Below are 14,290 nucleotides of genomic sequence, written 5' to 3' on the forward strand. Positions count from 1 at the left end.
TCGAACAAAAGGAGGGAGACTCGAATGTACACGGGCTGGGAAACTAATGCCAGAGTATCTCAACTTAATGTCCTGGATCCGGTCTGTGTTTGTTTAAAGTCAACCCCCGTTACAGCAGGAGACGTGTTCCGCCTACCAGTTTCAAAAGATGCGATCTGATGCGAGCTCTTGTGCCGAAGTCTTAAAAGTTTGAACCCGAAGCGTTGGGTTCCATCAGAGCATGTCTGAGGGACACGGTCAAACGTTCTTCAAACCCACTCAACCCCATTTTGGCCTGAAAGTTGCAGACCTCTTGTATTTATCTGAGATCATAACCGTTTACCAACTTTGTACATTTCACTCCAAAAGAACACAGAGATGTTCACCAGCACTTTGTGAGACCCAATGTTGTTGTGTTTGTGGGGGGGGGGGGTGTTGATTCTCCCTTTAGGGTCTGTTTGAGTGTGTGTTTGTTTGAGGGTCTGTGTGACTGTGAGAGTGTGCGTGGGTGTATTAATGTCTGAATGAATGAGTCAGGGATTGATGTGATTCTCGTTTGCTCGTGTGTCTAGATGGGTTTGAATCTGTTGTCTATCTGACTCTACTTGCGTGCGTGCGTACATCTCTATTTTTCCATCCATCTCCCTGTGCCGTGCACGCCTTGTTATTTCCGGCCCTCGGACATCGTGTGTGTGTGTGTTGTGTGTGCGTTGTGGGCGTCAGTGCGTGCCTCCTATGTGCTATTTCCGGCCCTCGGACATCATGTGTGTGCGTGTTGTGTGTGTGTTGTGTGTGTGTGTTGTGTGTGTCAGTGCGTGCCTCCTATGGGTTATTTCCGGCCCTCGGACATTGTGTGTGTGTGTGTGTGTGTTGTGTGTGTGTTGTGTGCGTCAGTGCGTGCCTCCTATGTGCCTCTAGTCCGCAGTTGACCCAGAACTTAACCTCCTTCTAGAGGCTCACCAATAACCCTCGATGTCTGGGAGCGGTTCAGCCAAGAGGCGCTGCAATCAGCAGCCTCTCCTCTCGCCGGCCCCTTCATCTGCCCGCGCGTCTCCGCCGGCTCGCCCTCATATCTCAGCCCTCCTCCCTCCTGGCTGTCAGCTGCGAGCACCCGACCCCCCAGTACCACCGCCAGCCCCACCACCAACACCACCACCGCAACTATCACCAACACCACCACCTTCACCACCACCCAAACCATCACCCCCACCACCAACACCACCACCGCAACTATCACCAACACCACCACCTTCACCACCTCCAAAACCATCACCACCGCCTCCACCACCACCACCGCAACTATCACCAACACCACCACCTTCACCACCACCCAAACCATCACCCCCACCTTCACCACCACCACCGCAACTATCACCAACACCACCACCTTCACCACCATCACCTCCACCACCACCGCCACCACCACCACCTCCACCACCATCTCCACCACCATCACCACCACCACCTCCACCACCACCACCACCTCCACCACCACCACCACCTCCACCACCACGAGCACCACCACCACCACCACCACCACCACCACCACCACCGCCGCTGGCGGAGATATCCATGTTTGCCGTGGGTTGATTTTATTTCTTTTTTCTAATGAAATAAATCCTTTGGTTTTTTTGGTGCCGGCTAGCTGCGGTCTATTCATAGAAGTGGTTCTAGGTATCCAATTCTGTAATTCCTTCTGCTTGATTCGTTTCAGCGTTTTCTGGGTCACTGCTTCTTAATGGTAACACATTACACCACCAGGTGTGAGTGTGATTAGCAGTTACAAGCCGTTTTGAAAATCGGCCTCTTCTGACATCACAAGTGGGCGTGTCCACCTAGATGTAGGACGGATAGATGAGCAACGTTTGCTTCAGTCCACTGGGTAGGCTGGTAGGCTGATCTTTCCAGCACACAGCTAGGTGGACACGCCCACTTGTGATTTCAGAAGAGGCAGATTTTCAAATCGGCTTGTAACGGCTAATCACACTTAAGGGCTGATTGTGGTCCCGCGTCAAGCAACGCAGGGACCACGCAGACGCTTCGACGCAGTCGTGGACCTCTTCTGGCTCTGCGTCGGGTGTAAGTGAGCGGACCAATCACAGCCCTTGCTGCTGCGTCGCCCCGACGGAAGGTTACAATTCTTAGGAGGCGCGCGTCAGGCCCTTGGGGTGGACTCAAGGAGGGTCCGCATGGACTTAAGGGGTCCGTAACCCCCTTGCGTTCCTTTAAGGTGGTCGTGCTGGCGGTAGGGGCTGACAGGGAGGGGGGTATTCTGCCGTCGGGCCGCGCTCCCCCGCCCTCACGCCCGGCTTGGCGCGGCGCCGAGATCCAAATCAAACATGGTTCGAACAAACATGCTTCGATTAAAACAAAACGCTTGGCTCCGTTTTTGTTTTGGCACGGAGACATGTCAGGGAACGCCGTCTCCCACGGGATGGGTGTCCCGTTAAACCCGACCCCTCTGCCCACGTTTAGTCCTCAGTTCACTCTCTCAAAGCCAACGGTCATCGTGTGTGTGTGTGTGTGAGTGTGTGTGTGTGTGTGTGTGAGTGTGTGAGTGTCTGTCTCAAGAGCACTGGATGTCATGTCAGTCATAACGCTAGACTTCCACGGCCCCTTGCGATTGGGCACTAGGAGTGTGCCCCCCCCCCCCCCCCCCCCGCGATCCAATCACAAACTGGTTGAGCGAGCCGCCATCCAGTGTGCTCAGCGTCCAGAAAGGGTCTTGAAAAAACCTTGAAAAAGTTACCTTTATCGTACCTGTGCGATGAATATGCAATACCAATTAAAACACAGTAATAAAACTGAGCTATTTTTTTTAATACCTAATTAGTTCAAAACCAATAAGGCCAGCTCTGCTGTTATGAAGCCCATTAATCGAAAGGCTTTGGATAACACAACCGCACAAAAGAAAAACAGCCACTGGCCGGACAAAGAAAAAAACGAGTTTATGAGTTGCAATTTGCAAGTCGTCAACTGAAATTACATCTTAAACGACTTTATTTTCCCTCCGGCGTCTGCCTAACAACCCTTCATTTCTATAAATCATCAACGGCACATGCTACTTAAAACTGCCTTGTGTAAAAAGACGGCCTCTGGCTATGACGGTGTTACCACCTCCGCCCGGCCCTCTGCCGCTGAACGCAAGAGGGGTCAAGGGTCAGCGGCTCCGTACTCAGGCTGAGTCCGGGGGGCCCCCGCAGTGATGGGACGAGCTCCCTGACGACGGCCGGACCGCAGAGTCGCTCACCAGCCTCCACAAAAAGACTCAAGACACACTTCACCATCACCTGGACTCTGCATAGCAACCCCCACTCCCACACCTCCTACGCACGCATTGTATGTGGTACGTCCTGGCACTCAATGTATGCACTTATTGTGTGTCGTATTTAGTTATGTAGCATCTTATCCTAGCTATCTTTGTTGTATACGGGGAATGGGTTAACCTAGTGATTGTTAGTGCTTGGCACTTGGTTCTATGAACATCCTTACTCTGACCCGAATATATCATTGTTTATCATTCTTCTGACAAATGGAGTTATTGTAAGTCGCTTTGGATAAAAGCGTCTGCTAAATGCCCTGAATGTAAACGCAAGGAGGTCGAATCAGACCCGCCTTTTGACAGTGAGCTGCCCCTCGATTGGACGGCCGTCTCCTCAATCATACTAGCACGCTATTTAAAATACAAAACAATCTTTACACAGCCTATGTAATGCAAGAGTATTCCTACACACAGGTCACATCTTTTTTAAACCTCACAGGAATGCAGCGTTGCCCCCTATATAGGGCGGGGCGGCGATGGTGGGGGGGGTCCCACAGCTGAGGGGGGCAGTGTTACCGCTGTGGGGTACGAGTGCGTTTGGCTTCCAGTGAAGAAATGCAGTGTGTCTGGGAGGGAGGGGAGATGAGCAGAGCCAGGCAGGACGGGGCGGGGGGGGGGAAGCATTAGCAGGAAGGATGTCCATTAAGAAGAGGATGCAACACATTAGAGACCTTTCCTCGCTGACCGTTGGGGGGGGGGGGGGGGCCAGACCAGCGGTTCGTATTTCATTCAATCCGCGGTTGTGTACGTCACCTGGACCAAGGCTAAGCTTGGCTTCTGAAACATATTTTTCTTAATTAATCAATACCCTTTAAGAACATCTTAAGCCGATTTTCCATGAGGTTATTTGTGTGTATTTATCGTCTGATCTGAGATAATCCTCCACAATAACAACACTATCATCTAATTAATCCGTAGGAGACGTTTCTGTGTGTTTGATCATTAAAACTTTTCAATTTTGAAGAACAGAGCCTTGGTGAAACGTTGCTTTCGCCACACGTCAACGACACAAACGTTGAGACGATGTCGGTCCAAACTGTACGACGTTAAGTGCAGCAGTTGTCACGGTGACCCCGCGCCAGCCCATAATGTAGATTCCATCCCAACGGCAAACACAATAGAGAAGGAATCCCATTCATGCACTGGCCCCAGGAAACTCGTGTGAGAGAAGGAGAGAGAGAGAGAGAGAGAGAGAGAGAGAGAGAGAGAGAGAGAGAGAGAGAGAGAGAGAGAGAGAGAGAGAGAGAGAAAGAGAGAGAGCGGTTCTTACCTCTGACAGGAAGGTCTGTGCTGATTTCTGTGCGCCGACGTGAAGCAAATACTCGTACACATATAAAGCTAACCTGAGAGAGGGAGAGAGAGGAGAGGGGTGTGGTCGAGAGACAGAGAGGAGGATAGGAGAAACGGGAAAGGGAGAGAGAGAGGGAGCGAGAGAGAGAGAGGTCAGTGTTGCAATTTTAATTGTTGACATTTTCTCTTCGACAAACTGACGACCCAAAGCACCTCGCGTAACTGAAACGCCGGAAAAACCTGTGTTGATTCGTTACCGTGCGATCTCAGGGATTCTCCAGTGTGCGCACGGTATAAGCAACAACAACACAAATAGAACACAGCCGATGTGTACAGCTTGCTCCCTCGTTCCTCCATGCTGTTTGAGACAGTGTTGGTATTGGACAGGTTTTACTGTACAGAGATTAGCAGCTCGACGAGGGGTTGGGGATTGTGTGATTCGAGATCTACTGTTCTGCCATCAGAAGCCTCAGTGGCACACTGCCATCTCCCTGGGGTTCAAGTAGGCCCCGACTCCGACACCAAATCCAGCAGATGCCACACACAGACAGAGAAATGGATGAAATCCTTTACTGGATTTCCGAGATCGTATTCAATGTCAATATTTGGATATGGAGATGAGGACACATCAAAACTTTTCCGAGGTGACTTGTCACTTCTGTAATCACCTTTGTTTTTCGGTCAAATCCGTCAGGTGGCCACATTTACTTTAGACATTTACATTTCTCACTGACGATTCAATGTCAAAAGTAATGTCAAATGTATATTTTTAATATGCAAGTGGTTAGAATTTGGTGTTTTATCTAAATTGAAAGTAAAGGTGTCAAAGTCTCGAAGCCTTGGCTTTAAATTACCATCTGCCCAGCGAGCATGAGCAGTGCATGTTGGTCTTCTCACATGTAAAGGTAAACAACAAAAACAAAACACTTGAACATTTCACTCATTTAGAGATATTTACTTTCTTGGCGTTATTGACCATGGGTCGCAAGAAGAATTGCCCCAACACAAAGAACCCATCATCTCAAATAAGCTCTATTTCGATGGGTCACAACAGATGCTGTGTTTGCTTTACTTGCACCCAAACCTCAACCTCAACCATTATCAAAAACAGTGTTCTCTCCCAGCATGTCCTGTCTCCCACATGTTGGCTCTGGGAAGAGCCGTCAAAAGGCTGTTGTTTAAACAGAGGATCGAGCCTCCCCTGGTAAGAGGCTGTCCAGACGCCACCTCGATCCCACAAGGGGAGAGAAAGGAGTCATTCGGTCAGCTCCTAGTGTGAAATACCAAGTGGCAGGTTTCCCCTCCTACACGCCCCCCCCATCCGAATCAGCCTTAACTCTGAGAGGCAGACCCCACCACCTGTTCCCACGAGAGAGGCGGCGAAACAACGTCACTTAGTGAGGGTCTCTGTGTGTGTGTGTGTGTGTGTGTGTGTGTGTGTGTGTGTGTGTGTGTGTGTGTGTTTGCGGGGCCACCTGCCCCTGTTGCAGTGTATAATCTGACAAACACTTGAAGCCGGGCTTCAGGGGAGAACACTCGTGATGCTCTGCCAGAAGCATTAGGGGGAACACGGGAAGAGGGGGTGTGGTCCTCTCCCAGACGGATGCTGCTAGTCGCCACGGAGACGATGGAGAGGAGGGCTGCTCGACAGCAGAGTGACTGTCTGTTATGAGGTACAGTTATTCTAAATAACTGTTTAGTCTGGTATAATTGTAGTCTGAACAAACCTCTGTTGCACTGTTCAGAATTCAATCTTGAGTCCTATGCCATCAAATTATAAACTACATTAATACCTTCTAAAATGTGATCATCAGTTAAACAAACCTTTGTCCATATTGCCCAAGGTTACCACTCATCGCATCACTTAAACTGACGGCATTAATGCTTTGCCCTAGGACTAAAACAAGCACAATATTTAGGTACAAACAATATGTTTGTCAAATAAAACAGAGATTTGATTATACTGCTCTCAATTTGAACCATCCAGATTTGATATCACAAGCAACTGAAATAGTGAAATTAGCTGCGCTTTTCACCTCTGAATCGGGGTGAATGAGAGTGAGGCCTGCAACGCTACGGCCATACCCTATCAACCTGCGGTAGCCTCACCGCTGTAACCTGCGATGTTAACTACAGCTCACACATGTTGCTAATGAATTAGAGATGAGAGGCTTACACAGAGAACCTGTCCCTGCTCCCTCTTGTTGTTCTTTCACAATTGAAAACTGTCCGTTTCAGGCGGCCTCTCTTCCACCCTGGGAAGGGTCAGAGGTCGGCTTATTGTCGGGTCGTGAGAGGCCTCTCCGCCAGGCTGGACTCACAGTCGATCCGTTTTACCCATAAAGAGCATCGCTCTGTCTGTCCAGCGTCCTCTGAACCTCACCAGATCAGAACCGGCCTCAGAGCGGCTCTAATCTTCCTCTCTACTCCTCCCCCTCTCTCCTCCTCTCTACTCCTCCTCTCTCCTCCTCTCTCTTCCTCTCTACTCCTCCCCCTCTCTCCTCCTCTCTACTCTTCCTCTCTACTCCTCCTCCTCTCTACTCCTCCTCTCTACTCCTCCTCCTCTCTACTCCTCCTCTCTACTCCTCCTCCTCCTCTCTCCTCCCCCTTTACTCCTCTGCCTCTCGTCCTCTCTCCTCCTCTCTACTCCTCCTCTCTACTCCTCCTCTCTACTCCTCCTCCTCCTCTCTCCTCCCCCTTTACTCCTCTGCCTCTCGTCCTCTCTCCTCCGCCTCTACTTCAGCTCCACTAACGCGACTCTCTGTCATGTCAAGGAGATCTCCTTGACATCGGCTCGTCTCCAGGAATCGCACCTGGCATCTCGCCCCCGGGGCGTCCCACACTGCCCCAGAGAGAGAGAGAGAGAGACAAACAGAGAGAGAAAGAGAGAGAGAGACAGAGACAGAGAGAGAGAGAGAGACAGAGAGAGAGACAGAGTGACAGAGAGAGAGAGAGAGACAGAGAGAGAGAAAGAGAGAAAGAGAGAGAGAGAGAGAGACAGAGACAGAGAGAGAGAGACAGAGACAGAGGAGAGAGAGAGAGAGACACGAGTACCTCAATTCAACGTTAGCTAGCGAAGACATTTAGCAAATTACCTCTCCTGTCTTTACTTCAATAATTCACGAGCCAGAGCACGGGCTCGCTTAGATAAGGTATGCACGGAGTAGGAGATGGAGTAGATTTGGTTATTACATCCCCTTTCACAAAGACTCTCCATCCTTCAGCGATGTAATAAGATATATAGTGTGCATAATCAATGTGGCCCCGCCATGTAACAAGCAAAACACACGCCTGTACGTGGATGGGCAAACGCTGGCTGTGTAAAAACAGTGGTTATGAATCAGGGACTGTTAGGGCTTGTCATGTGGCTGATGTGTGGAGGTCAGGATCGTCTGAAGGAGCAGGGAGATGGAGGTGTTCTGGATGGGGGGGGGAGGTACCTGTGGTGATGGGGGGTACTGGGAGCCTATTTCAGTGGACCGGCTCTCTTCTACATTTCCGAGGCTAGGACTGGGTATCGCCAAAGATTTCCCGAATTAATTTGATTCTGCCTCACAAGGTCCCGATACTGTCCGATTTCCGATTTCGATTTGGTCGGGGGTCTTTCATCATACTGAATCTCGGTTGGAGGCAGTGTGCCTTGGGGTGACCCAGGTTTGATTCCTGCCTTTCGTCCCAGGTAACATGTATTACCCTCTCTGCTCCAACCTGCCTTCCCGTCTCTCGTTAAAACACAAAAAAGCCCATGATAAAAAAAAGATTTAAATAAATGCTCAGTCTTCGGATTTGATGAATCAATAACCAATCGATCAAATTAGGATCAATTTGAATCTTAAAATTGTTTTTTTTTTCAACCCCATGGGTTAATGCTTACACGTGTGCGATCATGCACATATGCATGTGTGTGAGTGTGCTGTGCACGTCAGTACACCATTGCCTTTCCTCATTGACACCATTGCCAGAAACATTGTTTGAAGGCTCTCGAATTTAAGTGTACCCATGACTACCTAAGGTGGACACATCATTTGCATGGGTTCTTACATTTGCATTTATCACATCACTTTCTAATAACATCCTCCAACAAACTGTGAAGCCACTCACATCCTTCAACTTAAAGAGGAGGAAACACCTCTTGAACCTCTCCAAACGTGGACCCCATTTCTTCCGTTTCAAGTCCAAAAAGGAAAGTCATTGCTCTTCTACCTAGTATGTAATAAACGCATCCCTTCTCTTGCATAAAGAACATCTCTTATCATTCTTTTTCTTCATCTTCTACAAGACAAATAATAAACATACACAACACATTATGGCCCCCATCGCCACGCTCCGAAAACTTCCAGCGTGTAGCCTCCGATATCTGTCTCCGTTTCTCCCAGTGAGGGAAAACTCAAACATTTGCAGAGATTCTCCAAACGCATTTCAGTGTAAAGCTCGATTAATTGGCTGTTGACACGTATGAATGAAAACACAGTCAGTGTGAGAGAGAGACGGGGGGTAAACACGGGGGGGGGTGCTTGACTGGCGGAGTCGAGGTTTCTCTGCCGATGCAAGAGTGGGCTTCTTTATGCACTCCTCAAAAGGGGCAGAATGCGAACGATGGAGCCATCTGTGCCGAATCAAAACCATGCATTCAGGCCTGAAGATCTCCATTAAAGTGCGTGTAAATAGACAGGAGGGGCCCGGAGAATAGGCACGATGCGAAGGGACCCCTGTGTTCAAAACAAACTCATTAAACCCTCGACGCATATCTCCCCATTTTCATGTTTTTGTTTTTGCAATCGCAAATAAAAACCAAACATTCCATGACGAAAAAAAGTCACATTTATTGGTGTTGTCCTACGAACCTCGACTTCAGCCTCAAAGGAGGATCACACTGCCCCATTCAGTTCAACCATGCAGGACGCCCTAAAACCAAGCTCTTTACATTTACAGTAAAACATTCCCAAAAAACCTTATGGGGACGGAAAGCGAAAGGAGAGGGAGAGATCCACGCTCTACGCAAGGCTGGTCGTCCAATAAGGGAGCAGACATAAACATGATAATAGCAAATGATCAATGAGCTACACAAAGCAATAAGCCAAAGTAAAAGGCAACCAAATCTCTATCTGCTATCAGCATGTGACTGTTCCAGAAGGTTCAGTTAATAAGCAGAAGCATCGGTCATATCACAGACGTGAGCAGGGCTCCCAGTAGCCTGAGGGAAACCAGTCACAATGAGGTGAAGGGTGGTGGTTCACAACTCCACCAGTAGCTCCCGACCATCCACCAGGTTTCTGGTTCCAGTGTGACCAGGACAATACTGGGCCCATTTCCGTTGTGTAACCTCTTTGGTTGTTAAAGCCGATGCTTCATCCATGTGACCATCACCAGAAACCAGCGTTGTTGTAGTTCTAAACTGTGGAACGCCCCCGGCCCCCTTGAACAAACGGTCTTCTCGGATTGGTCGGCCCTCCTGACGAGGCCAACACGTTGTGTAAGGGAATGATTCAAAATAATACGATTCTAGGAAACCCTGAGAGGCTGTGCTTGAACAAAGATAAGTTTGCCAGCTAAACTATTGCATTTTATTATGAATGGATCCCTTTTCATTGGGAAATTTACCGAGGTTCCAATTACTGAATAATGAGGTAACATTCATTTTAAGAGCTCTTTATGAATCAAATCAAATTAAATAAACTCCAGAGTAAAATAAAAGAGCGACAGTAATTACGTTTTTTGGTCACAAGGGCATCAACTTTTCTGCGTGTTTCACCTCAGCTGTACACCTCATCCCTTCTGTCTCTCTTTAAGGATTCTCAAGGATGAGCCATTACAGAAGCTGCACCATCTCCGGACACCGTCACCCCACCCCCACCCAAACCTACACCCATGTGATCTTCACTACACTACTGAATCTGTGCTCGGTGCCGGAGTCGTTGGTAAGACGTCAATAAAGCGAAAATCGTAGTAAAATCGGTTTTGTCTCGACTCAGGCCAACTTGATGGCGATGAACATAATTCATTATTTTCATTTTAATTTCTCCACTATGTCCTCTCCACTCTAGTGAAGGCTCTACTGAATAACACTCAACCAGGTTCATTATACACTATCGAGAGATACACACATCTGTAGACACACACACACACGCAAGCACACACAATTGAAACAAGTGATGAACTTGCTCGGTATTAAAAGCAAGATGTAAAACTTGTGGTTCTTATTAAAAAATAAACAACTTTGGTAGGTTTCATGGACTTCTACAGCAATGCCCAAAGTGTGCAGAACCATCAGTGCATACAGTTGTAAGAGTTGCACAGACACGTGCACAGAGAAGACCACAGGTAACAACCTAAACGTGGGGACGTTTATTACACAACTTCTCCATTTATTCTAGTTCAATGTCACTTCAACCATTTGGGGTGAATTGTTCTTAGTACTGCACACATGTCAATTATATTGATTAGTGTGTTTGCAAACATTTCAAAAACTAAGTGGGGTATTCCACTGGTTCAATTTGAGTAAATCAGACCAAAGATATTGCCATTGTCATTGGCCGGGAGCTCTGAATGGACAAGAAACTTGACTTTGACAGTGTGTTTGACAGAAACACGGTGCAAGCCACAGTCGGCATATGCCATTCTAGAAAGCGCTTCTAGAATGTGCTGGAAAAAATTGGTACAAATCTATATTTGACCCGATTGATTGATTTTAACTCTTTGATTTTAACGTTCATTGTACACTAAATAAATGAAACATGCATCACAATACTAGGTGGAGATATTCAAAATAACATTTTTAAGTCCGATATAATTTTAATCCTGACAATCCTATGTTGCATTGTTCAGGATTAAATTTTGAAGCTCACGTCATATAATGATAAAATATATTAGTACTAAGTAGTCTAAAAATACAAACGTTGGTCAGTATTGCCCAGCATTACTCTAACATAATACATCCTAGTGCTTTACTTCCCCATGCAGTGAAACAAAGGCACCAACAGCATATACCTCTTAAACTGATGGCATTAATGCCTTGCCCTAGGACTCAATCAACCAGCCAATGGGGTGGCAGCATCCCGGGACCTAGACGGACTGCGGGTCTCAAAACGAGAGGGTCTGATTCAGCCTGATTAGGCCCCGCACGGCGTTCTTCTCTTAATATCTGAATATGTATGTGACCATATGAATATGCAAATGAGGCTGGGGCTAATTCAGTGATGCATCGAGACAGCTGTTGTGGGCACCACGGTTACAAGGGAACACGTGTACACCCGGGAGGGCAGGTTAGGGTGACAGGACGTGGAGTGGGAAGGCCAAACGCCATCTATTATTTCTACCTGTAATCTACCTGTAGGCCTGGACACCACTTAGACTCTCTCTCTCTCCCTCCCTCTCCCTCTCCCTCTCCCTCTCTCTCTCTCTCTCTCTCTCTCTCTCTCTCTCTCTCTCTCTCCCTCTCTCTCTCTCTCACACACAATAGGAGCTCTTTTGACACATACATTGATACAAGGTTGAGGAGTTTTCTATATTAAAGAATGCCCAATAATTGTTTGTATATAATCAATAAACATGCCCGTGAGCATAAAAACTAAACCGAGGAAGTGATTCATGGAGTGACCTCACACTGGTCATTATTAGTTATTAAATAGATAATAAATAATTTAAATTTGCCCAATGCCTGTGAGTCTTGTATCTCTGCTGTGACACACCAATAATAACTGTAATAACCAACAGGTGAACACGTGCATCCATGTGAATGGGGCTCGTGGTGAACATTCAATAAAGGGATGTAATATCAAAGCATCGTCTGTTGATTCATAGATCTCCTGAACCACGTGGGACCGTTCCGTTTAGGACTCCGACTGGATGCAGGCGCTGGCACAACACTGTGTTTGTCAACAAAGTGATTCTGATATGGGGGGGGGGCGGGGGGGGGGGGGGGGGGGCGGGGGGGGCGACAAAGACCCGACTGAATGAGGATGCTTAAGAAAAAGGAGACTATTTTAAGGCGGATTATTTGAAGGCATATCTTGGGGGGGGTGGTCATAGCTGCTGAGGAGACAGGGGGTCTAGCGAATACAGTCCCGGGGTCTAGCGAATACAGTCCCGGGTCCTAATAGGCATCAGTGATCAGCAGCCTGCTCTGGTAACAACAGCAATACTGCCAACCATAGGAGGATGGATGAAACACGTGTAACGACATAGAGCATAGATCATAAAATAAGCTTAATGCTTTAGGATGTTGAACCGAAGCATTGGTGAATAATTTCAAAATACCAAAAAGACCTTAATGCAAAGATAGATTTACTGAAAGGGGATCAGATAAAAGAACATAAAACGAGGCAATGGTCGGTCCAGTTGTGTTTTGTTTGGTAGAATGTGCACGAAGCAATTCATATAAAAAGTAAGACGGAGAAACGCATAGGTCGCCTATATCATGTAGAAGGGACAGGAATTAAAAAATCCCAATATTAGGATATCTTTGTCTTTTTAAATAAGTGAGACATCCTTCGAGCAGCTCTATTGCATGTGAGCGGGATGCTGAAAGTTTACTACCGCCGTCCGACTGCTGAATGGGACCAAACTTTTCTCCTCACGACCTATGTCAAATATAACGCAACATAAACACCATCCTCCCATCATCCCGACCCATCCATCCTCCACACACATCTGTTTAATCTGGACCCCACGGACACACTTTATAACCTCCATACACTCAACTTTGTCTCGGACGTTCATGCCCTCCATCCATTCACATAATAAACACATCACCCAGATAATGTACCCCGTACAAAGTAACGCAACTGGGAGAGGGACAGAGCAGCGGTACCGTCCATAACGGGACAATACTAATAATACGAATACGAATAATAATAATAATACCGTTTATCACAACACAGTACCATGCATTTACCGGAGACCTCTGCCTTCTCTAAATAACAACCATAACCGGCATATGTTGCACGGATACGAACAGAAGTATACTGCCCGGTGAGCACAAATAACGCAAACACACACAATTAACAAATTACACAGCAAAGACGATTAAAGTGCAGCGACACGCGCAGAAAGTTAAAGAGCCGCCCGCGCGCCGGGAGGACGGGACGCTCGGGGACAGCACACACCTTTTAAAGGACGCTAGTTTAGAAAGTTCCCCCCGACCAGGTAACACTCTTAAACAGTGCGTAATTCACTTACTTTTCTCTCGCTTGGCTATCGGAAGGGACGACAGCTCCTTTACCTTTGGCGTACATGCTGGAGTCTGTTTTAAGACTTTTACCCTACTCAACACCTGTCAAAGAAAGCAGCCAGGAAAACGCTCCATCTCCATAGCTACCCCTTTAGTGTTTTTGCTCCCCCCTCCTTTTTTTACATCTCCAACATTGGCCACAAATCAGGCACAGTTTCTATTGGGGGGACTTGAAACCGTCCGTTGTTGGTTTTTTTTTTCTTCTCAGCCGCTGTTCCAGAGATGTGTTCGACCTCCCTCCGCTGCGCAACGGTGGGGGCTTCTTAAAGGGGAACGCACACTTCTTGTTTACTGGCCATGGTGAAAAGCAGAAAAAGCAGGCTCGACAAAGTCTGTAATTCGGGCCCCATCTTTTCAAGGAACTAGTAAAGGCTACGATCTCTCGGTATACAATACGTACTGTTAAATTGTCAGTAAGTCGGCACTAATGAGGACACTCGCTTCTGTTTACTCCGTTGACTTTAGTTGAT

At 47.5% G+C, this 14,290-nt stretch overlaps 1 protein-coding gene across 1 annotated transcript in view; it reads right to left on the reverse strand.

The window, feature by feature from the left end:
* LOC307091702 (single-stranded DNA-binding protein 3-like) overlaps positions 1 to 13,916 on the reverse strand; it is a gene marked incomplete at its 3' end in the record, with an annotated part of 23,676 nt that extends 9,760 nt beyond the window's left edge. Inside the window, exons 1-2 of the mRNA XM_079759352.1 lie at positions 13,769 to 13,916; positions 4,572 to 4,644 (exon numbers count right to left, since the gene is read on the reverse strand). Of these exons, the coding sequence (XP_079615478.1) occupies positions 4,572 to 4,644; positions 13,769 to 13,824 (129 nt within the window). The remainder of the gene's footprint in view (positions 1 to 4,571; positions 4,645 to 13,768) is intronic.
* Positions 13,917 to 14,290: the final 374 nt, after the last annotated feature.

The sequence above is a fragment of the Pollachius pollachius genome (genome assembly GCF_949987615.1).
Source record: "Pollachius pollachius genome assembly, contig: scaffold_189, whole genome shotgun sequence".
Lineage (NCBI taxonomy): Eukaryota > Metazoa > Chordata > Actinopteri > Gadiformes > Gadidae > Pollachius > Pollachius pollachius.